The sequence below is a fragment of the Balaenoptera musculus genome, chromosome 13 (assembly GCF_009873245.2).
Source record: "Balaenoptera musculus isolate JJ_BM4_2016_0621 chromosome 13, mBalMus1.pri.v3, whole genome shotgun sequence".
NCBI classification, from domain to species: Eukaryota; Metazoa; Chordata; class Mammalia; order Artiodactyla; family Balaenopteridae; genus Balaenoptera; species Balaenoptera musculus.
Window position 1 is genome coordinate 25,769,728 of NC_045797.1, and position 22,550 is coordinate 25,792,277.

General features: G+C 41.2%; 2 protein-coding genes across 12 annotated transcripts in view; both read left to right on the forward strand.

Annotated features, from left to right (window-relative positions):
- The window catches only part of DGUOK (deoxyguanosine kinase), a 35,277-nt gene extending 13,524 nt beyond the window's left edge, over positions 1–21,753 (forward strand). For 2 of the 11 annotated variants that reach the window (XM_036873704.1, XM_036873710.1), the window contains 5 exons: positions 10,534–10,721; positions 14,235–14,382; positions 20,261–20,376; positions 20,976–21,075; positions 21,521–21,753. In XM_036873704.1, the coding sequence (XP_036729599.1) occupies positions 10,534–10,721; positions 14,235–14,382; positions 20,261–20,376; positions 20,976–21,075; positions 21,521–21,547 (579 nt within the window). In that variant the 3' untranslated portion in view covers positions 21,548–21,753. Of the gene's footprint in view, positions 1–9,781; positions 9,927–10,533; positions 10,722–14,234; positions 14,383–19,773; positions 19,951–20,260; positions 20,377–20,975; positions 21,076–21,520 lie in introns of those variants that run through there. The other 9 variants (XM_036873705.1, XM_036873706.1, XM_036873711.1 and 6 more) reach the window with 9 other exon arrangements.
- LOC118906251 (heterogeneous nuclear ribonucleoprotein A1-like) lies at positions 280–1,603 on the forward strand. The gene has a single exon (XM_036873703.1). It carries the CDS (start codon positions 295–297, stop codon positions 1,192–1,194), a length of 900 nt encoding a protein of 299 aa, XP_036729598.1. The 5' UTR covers positions 280–294; the 3' UTR covers positions 1,195–1,603.
- Positions 21,754–22,550: the final 797 nt, after the last annotated feature.

Below are 22,550 nucleotides of genomic sequence, written 5' to 3' on the forward strand. Positions count from 1 at the left end.
TCATGAGAGATTACTACAAGCAACTATATGCCAATAAAATGGACAACCTGGAAGAAATGGACAAATTCTTAGAAATGCACAACCTTCCGAGACTGAACCAGGAAGAAATAGAAAATATGAACAGACCAATCACAAGCACTGAAATTGAAACTGTGATTAAAAATCTTCCAACAAACAAAAGCCCAGGACCAGATGGCTTCACAGGCGAATTCTATCAAACATTTAGAGAGCTTTCTGCCCGTGGACGCCGCCGAGTAAGCATCGTTGACGTCTCCCCCCGACTCCACTGCCGTCATGTCTAAGTCAGAGTCACCCAAAGAGCCCAAACAGCTGTGGAAGCTCTTCATCAGAGGTTTGAGCTTTGAAACAACCGATGAGAGTCTGAGGAGCCATTTTGAGCAGTGGGGAACGCTCACAGATTGTGTGGTAATGAGGGATCCAAACACCAAACGCTCCACAGCCTTCGGGTTTGTCACATATGCCACTGTGGAGGAGGTGGATGCGGCCATGAATGCAAGGCCACACAAGGTGGATGGAAGAGCTGTGGAAGCAAAGAGGGCCGTCTCAAGAGAAGATTCTCAAAGACCTGGTGCCCACTTAACCGTGAAAAAGATTTTTGTTGGTGGCATTAAAGAAGACACTGAAGAACATCATCTAAGAGATTATTTTGAACAGTATGGGAAAATTGAAGTGATTGAAATCATGACTGATCGAGGCAGTGGCAAAAAGAGAGGCTTTGCTTTCGTAAGCTTTGGTGACCATGACTCCGTAGACAAGATTGTCATTCAGAAATACCACACTGTGAATGGCCACAACTGTGAAGTAAGGAAAGCCCTACCTAAGCAAGAGATGGCTAGTGCCTCATCCAGCCAAAGAGGTCGAAGTGGTTCTGGAAACTTTGGTGGTGGTCGTGGAGGTGGTTTTGGTGGGAATGACAGCTTTGGTCGTGGAGGAAACGTCAGTGGTCGAGGTGGCTTTAGTGGCAGCCGTAGTGGTGGTGGATATGGTGGCAGTGGTGATGGCTATAATGGATTTGGTAATGATGGAAGCAATTTTGGAGGTGGTGGAAGCTACAGTGATTTTGGCAGTTACAACAATCAATCTTCAAATTTTGGACCCATGAAAGGAGGAAACTTTGGAGGCAGAAGTTCTGGCCCCTATGGTGGTGGAGGCCAATACTTTGCCAAACCCTGAAACCAAGGTGGCTATGGTGGTTCCAGCAGCAGCAGTAGCTGTGGCAGTGGCAGAAGGTTTTGCTTACTGCCAGGAAACAAAGCTTAGCAGGAGAGGAGAGCCAGAGAAGTGACAGGGAAGCTACAGGTTACAACAGATTTGTGAACTCAGCCAAGCACAGTGGTGGCAGGGCCTAGCTGCTACAAAGAAGACATGTTTTAGACAATACTCATGTGTATGGGCAAAAAAACTCGAGGACTGTATTTGTGACTAATTGTATAACAGGTTATTTTAGTTTCTGTTCTGTGGAAAGTGTAAAGCATTCCAACAAAGGGTTTTAATGTAGATTTTTTTTTTTTTTTGCACCCATGCTGTTGATTGCTAAATGTAATAGTCTGATCATGACGCTGAATAAATGTGTCTTTTTTTTTAAAAAAAAGAAAAAAACATTTAGAGAAGAGCTAACACCTATCCTTCTCAAACTCTTCCAAAATATAGCAGAGGGAGGAACACTTCCAAACTCATTCTACAAGGCCACCATCACCCTGATACCAAAACCAGACAAAGCTGTCACAAAGAAAGAAAACTACAGGCCAATATCACTGATGAACATAGATGCAAAAATCCTCAACAAAATACTAGCAAACAGAATCCAACAGCACATTAAAAAGATCATACACCATGATCAAGTGGGGTTTACCCCAGGAATGCAAGGATTCTTCAATATATGCAAATCAATCAATGTGATACACCATATTAACAAATTGAAGGAGAAAAACCATATGATCATCTCAATAGATGCAGAGAAAGCTTTTGACAAAATTCAACACCCATTTATGATAAAAACCCTCCAGAAAGTAGGCATAGAGGGAACTTACCTCAACATAATAAAGGCCATATATGACAAACCCACAGCCAACATCATCCTCAATGGTGAAGAACTGAAACCATTTCCACTAAGATCAGGAACAAGACAAGGTTGCCCACTCTCACCACTATTATTCAACATAGTTTTGGAAGTTTTAGCCACAGCAATCAGGGAAGAAAAAGAAATAAAAGGAATCCAAATTGGAAAAGAAGAAGTAAAGCTGTCATTGTTTTCAGGAGACATGATACTATACATAGAGAATCCTAAAGATGCTACCAGAAAACTACTAGACCTAATCAATGAATTTGGTAAAGTAGCAGGATACAAAATTAATGCACAGAAATCTCTTGCATTCCTATACACCAATGATGAAAAATCTGAAAGTGAAATTAAGAAAACACTCCCATTTACCATTGCAACAAAAAGAATAAGATATCTAGGAATAAACCTACGTAAGGAGACAAAAGAGCTACATGTAAAAGAATGAAATTAGAACACTCCTTAACACCATACACAAAAATAAACTCAAAATGGATTAAAGACCTAAATGTAAGGCCACACACTATCAAACTCTTAGAGGAAAACATAGGCAGAACACTCTATGACATAAATCACAGCAAGATCCCTTTTGACCCACCTCCTAGAGAAAGGGAAATAAAAACACAAATAAACAAATGGGACCTAATGAAACTTAAAAGCTTTTGCACAGCAAAGGAAACCATAAACAAGACCAAAAGACAACCCTCAGAATGGGAGAAAATAGTTGCAAATGAAGCAACTGACAAAAGATTAATCTCCAAAATTTACAAGCAGCTCGTGCAGCTCAATATCAAAAAAACAAACAACCCAATCCAAAAATGGGCAGAAGACCTAAATAGACATTTCCCCAAAGAAGGTATACAGATTGCCAACAAACACATGAAAGAATGCTCAACGTCATTAATCATTAGAGAAAGGCAAATCAAAACTACAATGAGATATCATCTCACACAGGTCAGAATGGCCATCATCAAAAAATCTACAAACAATAAATGCTGGAGAGGGTGTAGAGAAAAGGGAACCCTCTTGCACTGTTGGTGGGAATGTAAATTGATACAGCCACTATGGAGAACAGTCTGGAGGTTCCTTAAAAAACTAAAAATAGAACTACCATACGACCCAGCAATCCCACTACTGGGCATATACCCTGAGAAAACCATAATTCAAAAAGAGTCACATACCACGATGTTCATTGCAGCTCTATTTACAATAGCCAGGACATGGAAGCAACCTAAATGTCCATCAACAGATGAATGGATAAAGAAGATGTGGCACATATATACATATACAGTTTTTACTCAGCCATAAAAAGAAACGAAATTGAGTTATTTGTAGTGAGGTGGATGGACCTAGAGTCTGTCATACAGAGTGAAGTAAGTCAGAAAGAAAAACAAATACCATATGCTAACACATATATATGGAATCTAAGAAAAAAAAAAAGAAGGTCATGAAGAACCTAGGAGCAAGACGGGAATAAAGACGCAGACTTACTAGAGAATGGACTTGAGGATATGGGGAGGGGGAAGGGTAAGCTGGGACAAAGTGAGAGAGTGGCATGGACATATATACACTACCAAATGTAAAATAGATAGCTAGTGGGAAGCAGCCGCATAACACAGGGAGATCAGCTCGGTGCTTTGTGACCACCTAGAGGGGTGGGATAGGGAGGGAGGGAGACGCAAGAGGGAAGAGATATGGGGATATATGTATATGTATAACTTTGTTATATAGCAGAAACTAACACACCATTGTAAAGCAATTATCCTCCAGTAAAGATGTTAAAAAAAATATCTTAACTCTGTCATATATTGTCGATACTCTCCCCAGTTTGTCATTTTTCCTTTCCTTTTCTGTATGATGTATTTTGCAATATAATACTTTTAAGTTTTTATGTCGTCAAATCTATTGTTTTCTTCATAGTTACTGCCTTTGATGTGAAAGTTTAAAAAGACCTCTTACAGCCCAAGATTATAAAAACAGGCACTTGTTTTTCTTTCTCTTGCTTTTAAGATTTTATTCTTTGTGTGACTTTAAAAGTTACAGGAGTCTGATTTTCCCCAAGTTGTTATCTGAATTCCCAGTAATAGTCTTGTTTAGTTTATTCCTGAGTGGTCATATATTTTGTTGTTATTGTGACTGGGATCTGTTTTCCCATCATCTTTTTCAAACTGGTTATTGCTGTTTGAAAGAAAAGCAGTTGGTTGTTGTTATGTCTTGTGTGACTTAATTCTCACATTAATTTTTTTTTTTTGCTTGAGGTTTTAGAAAATAATAGTTTTCTCTAAATACAAATCATTTGTAAGAGTTTTCCAATATCCAAACCTCATTTCTGTTTTCTTTTGTTGGATAGAAGTTCCAGAACAATATTGAATAATAGCAGTGATGGTAGTCACTTTTATCTTTTCTGTCTTTAGTGAAAGTACCTCTAATGTATCATTGTTAAGTTCTGTGCTTGTCATTCATTTCAATAGACCATGTGGAGGAGGTACTTCTATTACTAGGATATTAACTGTTTTTATCAGTAACAGATGTTGAGTTTTCATCAAAAGCCTTTTTTAGCATCTAGTGAGATAACCATGGGATTTTTCTTTCTTTCTTTCTTTCTTCCTTTTTAATCTCTTAGTTTTAGTCATAGATTGGATAATGATGTCATCCTCACATTCCTAGAATAAACCCTTTTGGTCATGGTGTACTGTTGCAGTAATTTGCTAATATGTTTGGAATTTTGCATGTATTAATAAATGTAATTGGTATTCTATTTATGTGTACAGTTTTTGACAGGTTTTACCATCAGGGTTATGAAAATGAATTGGAAGCTTTGTATCATTTTTAGCATAGAAATTATCTATTCCTTGAAGGTATGATAGAAATCAGTTTTAAAATTACATGGATTCAGTGCTGTTTGGAGGGAATAGTTATTAGACAACTGTTTCTTCCTCAGTTATTATTCAGGGTTTTTAATCAGTTTTGATAATTTTGTTTTCTAGAAAATTGCCCTTTTATTGAGATTTTCAAATTTAATAATGTAAAATTAGTACTTGTATTCTTTTATACTTTAAATTCTTCTGTATCAAGAGTTTTTGTATCTTTTGTCTGATGTTGCTCATCTGTGTGAATATTTTGGGAGGAATAGGTTTGATAGATGATTGTCTGTTTATTTGTCCTTTTTTAAAAGACCCAATTAATGGATTTTAATTTTTAATTCTATTGGGGCTTGCATTCTAATTCATTGATTTTTGCTTTTAAATTTATTTATTTCTCAGAATTTCTTTGCATTTTTAAAGCTCTTTAGTGTGAATGATTAATTTGTGTATTTTTCCCTTTTTTCTGCCTTAATAATAAAAGCATTTGCAACAGGAAATTTTTTTCATGGGATAAGCTTTGGCCCTGTCTTCTAGATTTCGACATATGAGAATTTAGCTGAAATTTCTAAAGAGTTTGTAATTGTAGTTTTAATTTATTTTTTGCCTAAGATTTATTTTTAGTGTTTTATGTATTCTGAGTAGATTTTGTATGTTTATTATTTTGTTAATTCTAAGTTTATTTTGTTATGATCAATGTGGCTTATACAGTTTCTCATTGAGGAAACTTACTGAGATTTTCTTCATTGACTATGTGTAATCAATTTTGATAAGTGTGCCATGGACTTTTAAGAAGAATATGTATTATCTGTAAGGTATATGTAGTTTGATGTGACATATTTTATAAATTCCAAGATGTCATTGATTATAAGACATTATCAATTTAGTGACACTTCTAAGGAATAATTAAAATGTCTGTTATGTTTAGTAAGCATTATAAGATGTATCCCAGTTTCAGATATGTGAAAAAAAATAATGATTAAGAGTCTTATCCTCCAAGTTCTTATTTTGAGAGTCTACTGTTTTTATTAAATTCTGAGAGAAGTGTACTAAAGTTTTGTGCTTTTATTGTGTTTTGTCTATTTCTCCTTGTATTTTTAATTGACTTTATATTTTTGTATTTCAGTGCTTTATTATTCCATGTAAAAATGTTCATGACTTTTGTGTGGAGTCTTTATTGCTTTAGTAGTCTTGTAGCATTTAATGCTTTTTTAAAAATTTAATTTAACTAATTTATTTGGCATGTGGGCTCTTGTTGGCGGCATGCGGAATCTAGTTCCGTGACCAGGGATCGAACCCGGGCCCCCTGCATTGGGAATGTGGAGTCTTAACCACTGGACCACCAGGGAAGTCCCAGTGCTTTTTTTTTCTTAATACAGCTTTGCCGCATCTGCGTTCGTTTTATTTGCATCTACCTGGTGGATTTTGCCGCCCCTCTACTTTCAGCTAATGTATGTCATCTTGTTTTAGGCGTTTCACTTATGAACAGGATTTTTAGCTTTTACCCAATCTTAGGGTTTGCCTTTCCTGGGAATTTTTCTCTTTTATCATGATTATGTTTAATTTATTCCTGCCACCTTATTTTGTGCTTTCATCTCCTTTTTTTCCTTTTTGCTGTATTTGAATATTTCTTTCATTTTTCTCCCCTTCATTCATATGGAAATTTTACTATTTTTACTCTACTAGTGGAAACGTTTAAATTAAAAATATACATGTTTAAGACTCACAGATATAGAAAACAAACTTGTGGTTACCAAAAGAGAGAGGGAAGGGGGAGGAACAAATTAGGGATGTAGGATTAACAGGTATAAACTACCATGTATAAAATAGATGAGGCAACAAGGGTATACTGTACAGCACAGAGAATTATAGCCATTATCTTGTAATAAACTATAATGGAGTATAATCTGCAAAAATACAGAATCACTATGCTGTACACCTGAAACTAATATAATATTGTAAAACAACTATACTTCAATAAAATATATATATATATAAATGTTTAAACCTATTTATCAATGTTAATGGGGTCTCTATGAAAGAAAAAAATAAATTTTACTACTTTTTTTATTACTTTCTTCTCCAGACTCCATCCCCCAGGTATAGAAATCTATAATTTTATAGATCCAGAATGTTTTTACGTAGTGAAATTTCTCTCTCTCTCTCTTTTTTTTTTTTTTTTTTTTCTGGCCACGCCACAACGCTTGTGGGATCTTAGTTTCCCAACCAGGGATTGAACCTGGGTCCCAGCAGTGAAAGTACCAAGTCCTAACCACTGGACCACCAGGAAATTCCCTGAAATTTCTCTTTTAACTATAGAAATTGGCAGTAAACTTCTTAACCACATTAATAATAATTACTTTATACTTAACTGTTCTACTGGTCATTCACTGACCACTGTCTTCTTATTACTTCTTCCCATTTCTTAATTCTTTATTTTGATTCATTTTTCAATTGGTTGAAATATATTTTAGAGGATTTTTTTTTTTTCAGAATGTGGTTGGTATAATTTCTGAGTGATTGCTTGTCTTAAAATGTCTTTAGTTTCTGTTGTAGGGAAGTGTTATATGGTTCTGATCTTTTTTTTTTTTTTTTAATAAGTAACTAATGTTTTCCCCCCTCCTTAGGTTTTTGGTTTGTTTTGCTTTCATGAATTGTTGACATCTTGCTAGGATAGGTCTGGGTGTGTGTGTGTGTGTGTGTGTGTGTGTGTGTGTGAAAGCTGTATATGTAAATCTACATTAAATCCTTTCTGGTACTTAGTGAATTTCTCTGGTGGAAAGTCTCACATCTTCAGAGATTTTCTTTAATTTTTTTCTTTGATTTTGGCTTCTTTTTCATCTGATCAGTTCCCCCTGACGATAACTCCTAGTTGTAGCATGGTTTTAAACTTCCTTTCTGTTCTAAAATACCTAGAGATATGTCATGTTTCTATTAGACAGTTATTCTCAGTGATGGTGAAATTTGATGAGAAGGAGACCTTATGAGTAGTGGTCTTCCTCTGCTGATCTCTTTTTTTATTGGGAGTGGCATTTCACCATTCTATATTGGACTCTTATCTCATGAGAAGGAAAATCGTTTGCTTTGGTTAGGTAGCTTTGTCTGAGGTATGGGTACTGTGAAGTTGCACATCATTTTAGCCTTTGTTTGAAAAGTTGTTTGATACAAAATTGTATTCACTGCTGTCATGTAGGACACAAGTGACATTACATCTTGATGTATCTTTCCAGAGAAACGAAAGAAAAAACAAAAAATACCCTACCACTATATAACAATGTATATTGGATCTCCTAAACTGTATTTCTTTTTATTTCTTTCATAATTTTCTGCTTCTTTTCTCTTAGTTTAGGGAAAATTTCTTGAGTTGATATTCTGTATGATATTCACTAATTAGGTTTACTGCAGTTTACAGTCTGCTGGTTACTATCGTCATTGGGAGTTTTGTTTTGGCAATTGCATTTTTCTCCTCTAAGAATGTTCTTTTCATATTGCTCCGTTTTGTTTGTTTGTTCTTTTTCTGGCCACGCCACGCTGCATTTGGGATCTTAGTTCCCCCACCAGGGATCAAACCCATGCCCCCTGCAGTGGAAGCGCAGAGTCTTAACCACTGGACTGCCAGGGAAGTCCGTTGTTCCTTTTTTATGATAGCCTGTTCTTATCAATGTGGCAGTCTCGAGTCCCATTGAGATTTTTTTGTTTTCTCCTGTTTGTGGCAATAGCTCTGTCTCCTGAGAGGCTGCTTGTCCTGAACACACGGATGGGTCCACTCCTTCTGAATTGCTGGATATTTTTATATCCAATGATTGTCCCTCTGTTGTTTATATGTTTGAAGGGATATTTGCATACGTTCTGTAGCTGAGATAGGTTCTTCAGAAATTGTGTAGGCCTCTGTACAGTTTTTTATTCTGGAACAGGCTCCCTTTGGTAACCCAAAGCCTGCCAGTAGAATCCCCCACCCAGTCAACCTAGTGCATCTGCCATCGCAGTGCCCTACTCCACTCAGCAGGCTTGCCTGCAGTCTCAGAACTATGCTGTAACCATGGGCTCCCTACAATCTCTGGTGACACCACGAGAGACTCGAGTAGATTCAAATTTGTCCTCCTGCTTCAACCTCCAGCTCTCAGCCAGGGGCCATTTGTGAGGCTGGCTTGTGTTTGTAGGTTGCAGGATTGAAAGGAGGGAAGTTGTTTTGTAATCCACTCTGCTCTACACACATACTCTGCTGAAGCCTTCCAAAGCATAGGACCCCTCTTTGGAATCCAGGGGTGATATTTAGCCAAACTGGACCACTTGTGGTTGTCTAACCTTTCCCCCCACCCCGTGTATTTTTGTCTCTACCTGAAATACTTTCTTCTTAATCCCCATTTCCATCTGTGGAGATTCCATGTATCATTTACTTCCCAGCTTAATGCCACTTTTTTCCAGAAACTTTCTCAGATTCCCTCCACCATACCGTTATCACTCCTTTGTTGTATGTTCTGCTTTATAGTCTAGCTCTCCATATCTTTATCACCCCCTTTCCGTATGCATTATGAGCTACTTGAGTTTGGGAACCATGTCTTGCTCGCCTTTATATGGAGAAGTATTAGAATGAAGAAGTTAGAGGAAGCCAGGTTTGAGTCCCCATTCAACACTTACCATGAAACTTTGGACAAGTAAGTTCCTTAACCTTTCTGAGTGGATGTTCTCCTCAAGAAAATGGGCATAACAGTAGTACCTACCTCATGATGCTGTTTTGAAGATTAAATGAGATAACATAGCACAGTGAACATTGAGATAAATCTTAGTTTTGTTTTCTGTACCCCTTACAGCACCTAGCTCACGTAGCGTCTTATCCACACAGGCCTTCAGTTCATGGTGACTGAATGAATGCAGATCAGAGTGCTTTTCGCAAAACTCACTTTTGCATTGAGTCAGTGGCAGAGCCCAGGAAAGAATCCAGGGTTCCTGAGTATCTTACACACGTTCCCACCTGCACATGCTGAGTAAGTGGGTCTTCACATGCCTTTCATAGAGTGTCTAGAATCGAGGAGGAGGGTTTTGTTTGTTCATTTGTTTGTTTAACAAACTGTAGCCTTGCTATAAGAGAGAGAGAACTCGGTTTGGTTGGTTGGATTTTCAAATGATCAGTTACTTTCTTGTCTGGGTTGAAGTTTTAGAAAGAAATAGCCACAAATGGAAGCTCAAAAGAGAAGCAACATAGTGTTACAGTGGAAATATCTGATTCCAGGTAGAGTTTCAGATGGTTGTTGATTGTTAAGTCCTCCTCCAACACGCTCCACAAACCCACCAATCAGCGACTGTGCTAATTCTATGGGTGGTTCTTCCTCTGCTGTTCTTTGGTATGCTGAAGGTGGCATGTCATCTCCCTCTGTCAGATTCTTGTCTAGTAAGGTAGGAAAATCTCTTCCTTGATTATGTAGCTTTGACTAAGCTGAGGGATGTGATTATATCTTTTTAGTGGAAGGAAACTTTTGTAATTGTGTCTCTCATTGATTATTACACTTGTTGGGGGGTGGGTAGAAGGGTGGTAAACACTGTGAAGTAAATATGCCTTCTAGGAAATTCTCCTCTTTCATAATTTACCTCTAGGCCTGCACTGCCCGCAGTCTCGGAAACTTGCTGGATATGATGTACCAGGAGCCAGCACGATGGTGCTACACATTCCAGACGTTTTCTTTTATGAGCCGCCTGAAAGTACAGTTGGAGCCCTTCCCTGAGAAACTCTTAGAGGCCAAGAAGGCAGTACAGATCTTTGAGAGGTCTGTATACAGCGACAGGTAAGACCCTGAGCCCTCCACCAGTCACAAGCTCTGTGCTTAGCGCTGCATGTTTTCTCCTCTTGCTCAGACTCTGCACTGCTCTTGTCATTGAAAATTATACTTGAAAAAATTGTCTTTTTAAAGACAACACTATACAGATTTGTTCAGACTTATAATTTCACAGTTACCATATATGTCAAGAAAGGAGATTGTGTTTTTCATAATCTGAATGCATTTAATTTCTCACATTGGCACTGATTATGTTTCCTTATTCTTTTCTAGCATAGAAGCAGGCGGGTAGCTACCTAGTATAACCATTACATGCTAGAAGGCACAGAATAGACACTTAAGTAGCAGCATATGTTCTAGCAAACCAAATGAATCAGTGGTTGGTTATCACCTGGAAGAAAAAAGCAGTCGGAATTAAAATGTGTTCCTAAAATGATAGGAGAACTAAATTTATCCTTTTTTTTTTATTCTTCAAGAAAGGATTTCTGAGTAGAAATAGCAGATTTGTAAAATTGGCTTCTGTCTTGGATTTAACCTTTTTTGACCCTTTGTTGTGTGGCAGGGCTTATTGTTGGCCAGAGTCTGTAAGAGACATCCAATCTCTTACAGGTCAGGGGAAGAGCATCGTCCTGACCACCTGAGGGAGTGAGATGGGGAGTCACTTTTAATGAAAGCTAGCAGATAGCTTGGGAATTCAGCCCATCTGTTCTAGAGGAGCTAGTCCATCTATGCTCTGGAATTCCTGGTTCTGCCACAAAACCAGTCTGTGACTTGTGTATAAGCCATTTGAAGATGAAGTGAGGGTGCCTTAATCTGGACATCACTGAGGGTTTTTTATCTGAAGGCTGTGAGTGACCTCTGTCAGTGTGAAGTGGTGGCTTAAAGCATGATGGTCTATCTTAAGCCCCTTGAGTTATCAAAATGCAAAATGTTGCATTTTTATTGTCCATTCACTTCTGAAGACACTAGATTGGTTACCCATTTAATTCCATAGAAAAACTAGCTCTGCTCCTTAGTGCTCCCATAAAGCCTCCTGGAGGGAAAAAAATAAGGATACATTTGTAAATGTATTGTGATTTTTTTTTTAAACATTACTTAAAAATCATTCAAGATATGTAAAACAAATCCTATAGACTAGGCATTCCTTCTCTGTGGACCCCAGGAGAGAGCCTACTCTTTATAAAAGCAAAATATGTGAATTATAAATGGTTGGGCTATAGATTTTAGTTCTTTTTCAACTGTTGGATATACTACTACCTATTTTCCTTTCCCCTCTCCCAAGCCATGCCTCTTGAATTAGGAAGATGAATTACATATTACTACCTGCTTGGAAACATATTCACCATCTTTTTTTTTTTGGCCTCGCTGTGCAGCATGTGGGATCTTAATTCCCTGACCAGGGATCAAACCCGTGTCCCCTGCAGTGGAAGCTCCGAGTCTTAACCACTTGACCGCCAGGGAAGTCCCAACCATCAGTCTTTTGATTTCTGCCCTTTAGTGAGATAGACATGTGAGAGACCCCTTAGAAATAGAAATACTTTGTTTAGAAGGTACAAGATCTTGCGACTTCCACTCCTTTAAACATTTATTCATTTATTCATTTGCTCAGCACAGATTTGTTGAATGCCGCCTGTGTTTAGGCACTGGACAGCAGCAGTAAGCAGAGCAGACCCAGTCCCTGCCTTCACGGTGACCTTAGTCTAACAGGGAACTCTGAGACTGCACGTGTGCTCATGTATGTTACATGTGTTCCAAAGGAGGAACATGGCTTGTTTGGGAGAGTGGATGACAGGGAGGGAGAAATCTAAATCTTTTCTGTTTGAGTTGAAAGAAAATAAGAGCATGTGGTTTTAGAGCAGAGACCTTTACGCCTAGGTCCTTAAGCTGGTTCTTCCCTGCAGCCCTGCATTCGGGCTTCAGGGTTCCCTCCCTTCAGCATTCAGCACCACGGCCTTTTATGCCCTCTTGCCCCTTCACCACCAGCTTTGGAGAAATAAAGAAGTGCTCATCTTCAAAAAAGGCGAGGGCCCTTTTATAGGACTTATTAACAGATATTTACTTTCTCTTTATAAGATCTTAATTTCCATGTTACCTGTGAAGAAGCTGAAAACATTTTTCAGATACTGAATTAGAAATTCGCCTCTTTTCTTTGTTGCCTTCAGCTAGGCTGTAGCTAAGCCATTCCAGACTGGAAGAGTTGACTTCTGGAGCTCCCAGATTAGTGCCTTCATAGCCTAACGATGAAGTAGTTACAGTGACAGCTAAGGTGTCTTGAGTACTATGTGCCAGTCGCTCTTGTAAGCACCTTGTAAGTATTATGTACAGTCCTCACAACTCTGTGAGTTAGGTTCAACTGTTATCTTTGTACAGAGGAAGAAGCAGGCTGAGAGTTTGATGTCTTGCCCCTGGTGACACAGCTAGTGAATTTTGAAGCCAGGCCGGACTCGGGAGTGTGACTCTGCAAGCCATTCTCTTATTGCAACACTCGCAGCCTTGCGGTGTATACTTCCCTGAGCCATTCATAGATAAGGATTCTGAATTTCATTTTCCCAGAAGTAGCCAGTTGCTGAGCGTTGCCTTAGAAACTGGAGTTCATTGTTCAGGATGTAAATTGTGTTTTGTATCAAGATGCCTGAGGTCTGAAAGCAGAACTGACCTTCCTGAAATGATGGTTTCTAGTTAACTCTTATTTCCTATTCACCAGATGCTCCTTTAGTTATGGAAGTAAGCAAGGGGCAAAACTAGTTTGATTTTTAGATTTAGCTTTCTTGTATCTGGATTAGAAGCTCAGAAGCAGAGGAAGCAAGAGCTTATATGTGCTTGCTTTGGAGGAGAGTCTGCTTTCTTGGTAATACTGCAGTTAGTAGGAAGTGCATTTACTGCTCCATAGGTGACACCACTTAAATACAGTTCCTGCTCTACTTCTCAAGTAGACAAAAGGATGGCTTAGTAGCCTGGAGACTCAGAAGGCTTGAGTCTTTAAATTAAAAGTGGTGGGTGCTTTATACTAGATTGGCTTTTTGTTTGGGGGTTTACTTGCAGTAATAATAAAGAAATCTTAAAAGTTTGAGTTTACATGCAAGTTTGAGTTTACATGCACCATTTGCTATATGTTTTGACTGGTTTCCAGCAGGGAAAATTGTTAGTGACCCATGATATTCTCTTTCAGTGTCCCTTTTCTTCCAGTGGATTAATCCATCCAGAGAGCTGTGGTTTCGGCCTCTAAAGTCTAAATTCTATTCTCATCTTAGTGTTGAGCAAGGAGGGAGAGACATAGGTGAAGAATTCAGATTTCTTAAAGATGGGTGAGGAACTAGAAAGGTTAAGTGTCAACTATACTTCAATTAAAAAAGAAAAAGAAAAAAAAAGATTGATGAGGCGCTAGAAAGGTTAAGTGGTTTGGACAGACATGGAACAAGTTGGTTATCGATAATTTTTTTTTTTGCTTCTCTCATTCTTTGGCCTTTCATTCCATTTCCCATTCTCCTCCCCTCTCCCCATCCTACTTACATTTCCAACCAGGTATATCTTTGCAAAGACTCTTTTTGAAAATGGTTCCCTCAGTGACATCGAATGGCATATCTATCAGGACTGGCATTATTTTCTCCTGCAGGAGTTTGCCAGCCGGCTCAGATTACATGGCTTCATCTACCTCCAGGCTGCTCCCCAGGTAACACAGAATTTAAAGCCTTAGACTTTAGGGCCATATGAAACTTAAGAGGTGATGTTCTCTGAGCCCCTGATTTTCCAGTTGGAGAAAGTCGATTGTGGGTATTACCTGGAGCATGGAGAGCAGTGGATGCGTACTGTCCCGTCCTAGCGTGAGCACCCACAGGCTTTCTGAAGCAGAGGGCTAAAGCAAATGGCTGTGCGTAGAAAGGGTCCTTCTTGATGTAGCAACCACATAGAGAAAATTGGGCTTTATATTTATCACCAGGGTCTGCAGCTTCGACCCTCTGATCAGCTAACCTGTAACCAGTTGCCTCAGCTTTTCCTTCCCTCTAACTGGGTCATCAGAGTCTGTGATGGTCTTGATGGTTTCCTGAATAGCATGTCAGGAGGAGGAAAAGGGTTTCCTCACCTCATCCTGATACCATCCTAATTTATAGTCTCCTTTTGAACCTTAAGGATGCCACTGGGAAGGCAAGATGGACTGTGGAAGTTGCATCCCATGACCCTCTGACTTGGACCGTGGAGCCAGCCCAGCCCACAGTAGGGTGATGTTATGGCAGGAGCACTGGAGTCTCTGAAGACAGCAGTGGTCCTTGGCTCTGCCAACAGGCAGTGACCGTGGGCAGGCCCTGGAAACCTTTCCCCAGAGGGGTCCTTGTCTGTCAAATCCAGTGTCTCACACTAGTGATCTCTAAGGGCTCTTCTGGAGTGGGAGTCAAGGCAGGGGGTATTTTTTGAGGGATGTGTTGTTCTCACCTTTTTAGACAAATATCTGACATACAGTCAAATGCCAGATATACCACATTATCTTAGGAGGGAAAGTTCCCTTCAAGCTAGAGGCCGTGCTTTTAGAGACAGGACTGAGTCTCGTGGAAGGGGGAAGCCTGAGAGCAGACTGACTGATCAGAAAATGGGTGGGAGAGCCCCAGTTGCACAGGCTCACAGGAGCCAGAGACGAGAGGACCGGATGGAAGGGCCTGACCAGTTTGAATGCCTTGGGTGTGACAGGCACCAGGTATTGGGGCTCTTTGTGTCAGGAGCTTCTGAAGATTGTGAGGCAGAAGCTAGGTCATAGGAGGAAATAAAGAGATTCCACGGAAGTAAATAGGATCTCAGGTTTAAAGTGAAACTCAGCTAGAGATGCAGTGAAGCCAGAGGGCTGAGAACCTTCTGTGAAAAGAATGAAGCTGAAAGTAGCTGCCTTGTGTATTTATGGCTTCTTCCACAGTAGTCTTCATTGCCTGGGAGCAGGAATAGAAGAAGCCAATTATGAGGGTGACTGTGCTGTAGGGGCGGGGATTGGTGTCAGTGATTAGGGGAAAAGGAGACCCCTGCCAAAAGGATGGTTTGAAGTAGCTGAGTGTAGGGTTCAGGATGAGAGGAAAATCCTGGCCCCCAGGAGGGCTCATGGTTGAGTAAGAGCATTGTGGACTTGAACTGAGTGAACTGAGTGAAGACTGTGACAGGTTTCCAGTAGGAGTTCATGGGATGGATAGTTGAAAGCAGAAGTAGGTTGAGGGGCTAAGCATTAAGAGAAGAATTGAAAGTACTGACCTAGCCTTTTCCTGGTTCCTAACCTAACCTAACCTAACCTGCTGGGACACTGGGACCCAGCAAGGGAAGGAAGAAAGTCTTCCTCACTTCTTTGTGTACTTGGAATGACTTTGTGAGAAGAGACAATGATGATGACAGTGGTGGTGGTGACTGTTATTTTTATGGTGTGGCTGATACATCTTTTTGGAGAGACGAATTGAGTATTTCAGCTGGGGTAGAATAAGGGTTGAAGGATTACTGCAACTTGATGGTAGAAAAAAATAGCTTATTCATTTTGATATTGAATGGGGATGTTGGTGCTATTTTGATGGCATTAGAGCCAGGAACCAGGAATGTCGATATCCTTCCCCTGAAGTCACCACTGACCTCTTCTGTGAGACCCAAAGAGAACTATATCTAAGAGAGAGCAGAACAGAAGTGAAAACATCTCTGTGTAGAAAGCTGTGCCAGTGCTCAGTCCCCTGGCTACGTTTAGAGCTCGAGGGATGGGCTCCAGTAGGGCCTTTTGCTCCTTCCCACCTACTGTCCCCTAAATTGTAAAAAGCAAGCGAGCCAACAGTAAAAAATCAGAAGAGAAATGGCTGGGCCTCAGTGCCCCATAGAATCAGGAAGAGAGAGTGCAGCTGGCCAGTGTGCCTCCAAGAGCCAGGCCGTGTTTGCAGCCTGGACACAGCGTGCTGCAAAGGCCTGGGAACAAGTGGCACCTGGATGCTGGGCTTGAGAAGCACAGTGGCCAGACCCATTAGCAGCCACTGTCCAGTTGCTGTCTCTGACTTCAAGCAGTCCGGACAGCAGCTCTTCCGGGGGTGGGGATGCGGCGGGCAGGGGAGTGAACGGGCAGCCGTCATTTCCAGCTGCACTGTCTTTCCTGTTCACATTCAGTATGTCCTCCCCATGAGGGCTGAGGTAAAGAGGGACCAGACTAAAGCACTGTTTGCACAGGTTTTTTTCTTTAAAGAACTTGTTGTAACCATATCAGTAAAGCAACAATTATGGCAAATGCTCAAAATAGAAGTTTACCTAGGCTTCTGGAGGGAAGAAAAGTTTGCTCTATTAAGCAAATTAACAGTGCAAAGGGAAATGTTAGCCCAGTTTAGCAGGAGAGACTTTAGCATCAATGTTTGCCTGCCAGCAATGAATGAATAATTATAGCTTTTATAAAAAGAATTGCTCTGCCCTGTGTATAATTGAAACCATAAAGCCACATTCTAAAAAATATGCATTTTCATTAATTCTGATAATATTTTTCTCTCAGGAAAATTAGGTAGCTTTGCTATATTTAGAAATCCTGAAGCTACCTTGCTGGCAGGAATGTGAATCGGTCAGCCTCTAAGGAGGCAGTTTGGCAGCGTATACTAGCAGTGCACATACTTTTGACCTATTAATCATGCTCCTTGGAATTTACTCCATAAATATGCTCCCACATAGGCAAAATGGTTCATGTGCAAGGCAACATTGTTTACAATAGCAAGTTATTGTAAACAGCCCAGTAGTCATCAGTAGGGACCGGTTGAATAGATTATGCTCCATCCATGCACTGATAAACTCTGAAGTCATGAAAAAGAACTAGAAAGTGCTATACTGACATGTAACAATCTTCAAGACGTATTGTTAAGTAAAGAAAAATAAGAACTAAGTGTGTGGTAGGAGACCTTTTATATGTATGGGTTTGTTTGGTTTTTTTAAATTTTATTTATTTATTAATTTATTTATTTATGGCTGTGTTGGGTCTTCATTTCTGTGTGAGGGCTTTTTCTAGTTGCGGCAACTGGGGGCCACTCCTCATCGCGGTGTGCGGGCCTCTCACTATCGCGGCCTCTCTTGTTGCGGAGCACAGGCTCCAGACACGCAGGCTCAGTAATTGTGGCTCACGGGCCCAGTTGCTCCGCGGCATGTGGGATCTTCCCAGACCAGGGCTCGAACCCGTGTCCTCTGCATTGGCAGGCAGATTCTCAACCACTGCGCCACCAGGGAAGCCCTGGGGTTTTTTTTTAAAGGTGGGGTTAAGAATGTGAAATGCGTGAATCTTTCTGAAAGTATACAACAAGTCACTAACGTCTGTCATCAGTGGGGCGGAGAACTGGGTAGCAGGAAGTCAGTGGTGTAAAGCTGTGTGATGGGCAGGCAGGGGAACAAGGGGAGATGCCTCGAAGCAGTCAGCGCTGAGTTTGAGGATGTCAGTAGGGGCAGGATGACAGAAGGAGAAAGGGGAGGTTCAGAGTGAAGGGAAGCAGAAACGGAAAAGATTAAAGCAGGAGCAAAAGGTCGATAGAGATAGACTAGGTCAGGAAGGAAAACGTTCAGTGAGTATGTGCAACAAATACTTATTGACCACCTGCTCTACCAGGCCCTGCGCTCAGCCCTGAACCAGACGGACTCTGGCCTGCCTCCTGGGTCTTCCCCAGTCACTGTGCCCTTAGAGCACCCTGTGCAGACCTCCCTCTGTCACCTGATACAGCTGAAATACCACTGGGGGTCTGTGTTTGTCCAGGGCCTAGTGAAGCGCCTGGCTCGCAGAGTGGTGCTGAGTAAGCCGGTACCAGAGATAAAGGCAGAGCCCTGCCTCTTCCGGGAAGCGCCTCTGACTGCCTGAGCCCAACTGCTGCCTCCCTTATCTGACCGCCGCACTTAAGATCCAAACCTCCCAGTTCAGCACTTGATTTGCTATTTTTCGTATGTCGTTTTACTTGTTATCTAACTAGATTATAGAATCCCTAGGACAAGGACTTCATCTAAGTTTAGAGCAGTTCTTAATTCAGGGGAAAGAGATGAAAAGGGATAAGGGCTAAAAGTATTAACATGTTAGATCTGTGTTAATCAGTTTGAAAAGTTGGACATAAGATCATAAATGAAATGTGTGTTTATATGATTTTCTTTCCTTAGAGGAAAGATGGCACAAGAGGGAAACAGCAAAGACTCTGCACCTTTAGGGATATTGTACCCTACGTTTGGGGATAAAGTTTACATTTGGGAATAAAGTTTAAATGTTTGAAAGAAGTCCTAAATCAGTGAGTTAATCTACTTGTTCTTCCCAGGACAGATGACATTGAATAATAAAGCGTTTGCCAGGCAGAGAGAGGAAGGAAGGCAATTCAGGCAAAGCAAACATTCAGAGCAAAAGTTTTGAGATGTGAAAGAGCTTGATCTGTACCGCAGGCAGGAGGTCAAATCTGGCTGAAGCCGTGGGTCCAGGGGAGGAAGGAGCTAAGGAAGTTGCAAGTGGAGAGTTAGGAGGGGTGGCCAGACTCCGGGAATGGCCTTGTATGACCAGTAAAGGAGAAGCTGACATTCCCTGAGCCATTGTGCTTCAAACTTTCTGACCAGAGTGAAATTATGCACACTCTGGAAGGAGTGGAGGATGGAGAGTTAGTCTCAAGCCTCACTTTTTTTACTTCTTTACCTTTGACCTATGCAGAATTTGCATCGTGCCCCAGAGTGAGTGTTTGATATGATATGAAAGAGATGTTTCAAATTACTTACCCTTTGGTAAATATGATGTTACTCATACTTCCTTGAATCCGGGGCTGAAGGCGATAAGGACCCTGTGAGGTATTTTAAGCAAGGAGAGTAATACCGTTACAGTCAACCCTCCATATCTGCAGACACGGACCCCACTGATGTGGAGAGCCCACTGTCATTTCATACACATAAGGGACTTGAGCAGCCTTGGATATCTGTATCCTAAGGGGGTCCTGGAACCAACCCCCCCTTGCCACAGATACTGAGGGACAACTGTATATTGCAATACTCTGGAAGGGTGGACTGAGCAGGAAAACTAGGAGGAAGGACAGCATTTGCCAGGAACTTGACGGGCTCCCTCTGTAAATCTTCACAGCGACCCGTGGGATTGATGAAGGGGGAGGAAATGGAAGCCCACAAAGCTTGCCCTGCTGCTGCCTGGTGAAGATGGGAGTTTAACCCTGGACTTTCTGACTTTAGGGCCTGTGCTCTTTCCACATGCTTCAGCGCTTCCAGGAGGCAGGGAGCCAGAAGGCTCTTGCTCGTAGCCCAGGTGAGAGATGATGAGGGCCTGACCAGGGCAGAGGCGAGAGAGGCAAGGTGAGAGCCAGCTGGAGAGAGATTAAAGAGAGTTCGGTGACTTCCTGGGTGTGGCTGGGAGGAGGAAAAAAAGGTTATTCCAGGTTCCCAGGGTAGACGATGTTTGCTATTGACCTGTGATTGAATAAAAAACAAGGCAGCAGAAGCAAAGGCGTAGTGCTAGTGCTCAGGATAGACACGGCAAGTGGGTCTGAGAGCACCCCAGCTTTTGTAACAGCCGAAATAACCAAAGAGCTCAGCAGATCCTTGGGATTGTCTTTCAGGTTTGTTTGAAGAGACTACACCTGAGGGCCAGGGAAGAGGAGAAAGGAATTGAGTTGGCGTATCTTGAGCAGCTTCATGCTCAGCATGAAGCCTGGCTTGTCCGCAAAACAACCCCGTAAGTGGAGAAGAGAGCAGCAGTGGACAGAGGCCTGCCTTCCTGCAGCCGGTCATTAAAATTCAGGAAGTTCAACATGCAGCCCCTTAAGCAGGTTCAGAATGTTCTGGAAGTGGTTGGAATTGTCAAGCATTATCCAAATCAGAAATTTAATATTGGATATAATCTATATATTCTAAGAAACTTTTTATTAGATTCTATTTCTCCAGCTTTTTTGTTTTTTGACATCCTCTGACTGACCGTGGTGATTGATGATGATGACATAGTTGGCTCAGGGTAAAGGGCTGAAAAATTTTAGAGAAATTGTCAATGTACTAAGTTGACGTTCCTAGTTTCAGCGTTTCCTCCCTTCAGGCTTGGTGTGGTGTCCATTTAAAATGTTTGAGGCTCTGACCTTCAGTATCAGTCTCAAGACTAAAGAGGAATTTCAGCCTTATCTTCCCAGCCAACTTTATTGAATTCTCTTTTTAAACTACTGTTTACATGAAATTTCCTTAAGAAGGTATGTGACCTTAGATCTGTTCTGAATTATTAAGACTGGTGAGTATGTGAAACCTGCCATCTTTTTCCTGTTCCCTAAATGTTCATGCTTCTTATAGGCTCCACTCTGAGGCCCTGCTGAACATTCCAGTGCTGGTGTTGGATGTCAATGACGATTTTTCTGAAGAAGTAACCAAACAAGAAGAGCTCATGAAGAGGGTGGGGAAGACCTTAACTCCTGCTTTCTAGTAGTTTTCCTTTTTTGCACTTTTATTGCTTCAGACTTCAGTATGGGCCCTGTGCATTGTGCCTCAAATTGCATTTCACACTCCAAAGCCTGTGGGGCCTTGTAGAAGTTACTAATATAATCCCTGTTCTCTAATATTGTGGGCCAATAACTGTTAAATACTTGACTTGTAATATGTGCTTTCCAGCTGACTCCCTCCTCTAAGGTATTCTAGAACTAGGGAAATGAGACTTCTGGATTCTATCCAGCTCTGCCACTTGATACTGTAGGACCCTGGGCAGGTCACATTTCCTTTCCATACCTATTTTCTCTTCCTCACAAAAACTCATGGGCTTGGCTGCATATGCATTATGGATGGACTACTGTGTAGTCTCCTGAAAATGTGAAATTAACTTTTGGTTTTTCTCTTTCCCACAGGTAAACACCTTTGTAAAGAATCTATAACCAGTACCAGGATGTTCTAGCTGGCTCTCTGACTTTTTGAAGCCAGAAGAATACCAAGTCACCCACCTTCCCATCCCCACTCCCATCTCCTTTTACACCTAGAGTGCTCTGACACTCAGGGGTTAGGTTTCTATTATCCTTGGACCCTGCCTTTGTCTTCTTTTATATCTCAAGGACTTCTTAAATAAAGTCTACATTTTTGTGGATTTTGCTATCCAGTTGTTCATTTATTTCAGCGTGTATCTACTGGTGCCTGCTCTGAGCTCCCCTCTAGACTGGCCATTTTCACATGAGAAAAGTCTTTGCTTTGCTTCTTCTTGAATCCTTCACCAACCAGACTTCCCTGTGTGTTCACTGGCTCCTTCTGACATTCCAGGGCAGGAACTGCTTCTAGGACCCCTAACCAAGCTCTGCCTTAGGCATGAAGAAGGGAAGTAAAGTGACTTAGGAGTGGGTGGATGCTCAAGTGTGAGTCCCCAGAGCCAGGAAATGGAGCCCGAACTCCAGGAAGCTCCTCTGTCTCTTCCCATCCAGCACTCTTGGTTTGGGGGATGGGGTGGGGATTTAGACCTTTGTCTTAGAGCTGAAGAACCTGGATGAAAGAAAGGGAGGGAAGGAGGGAGAGAACAAATCATGAGCCTAAAAGTTCAGCATCTGATATTTAGGGTTCGGTCATCCTGGCACTCTGGCCTGCTCCAAACACCTGACCTAGTGAGTTTCAGGTGACCTTAATGGAGTGAATCTGTCTACGCTGGAAAGAAAGAAAATAATTTTTTGTGGTGCACTTCAAGCTTCAAGGACAGTTTATTGTTAAGAGAGAAAAATACATGGCTCTGTAGAATTGAAGTGCTTCATTGAAAGAAGACTGCAGATCCATGATTCACCGGGATCGGAATTCCTGCACTGAGCCCTTGACAGTTGCACAGGCACGCAGGAAAATGAATGAGCTCGGGACCCAGAGTGTCCCAGGAGACAGAAACCTGTGTCTCCCTTGATGCTTGGG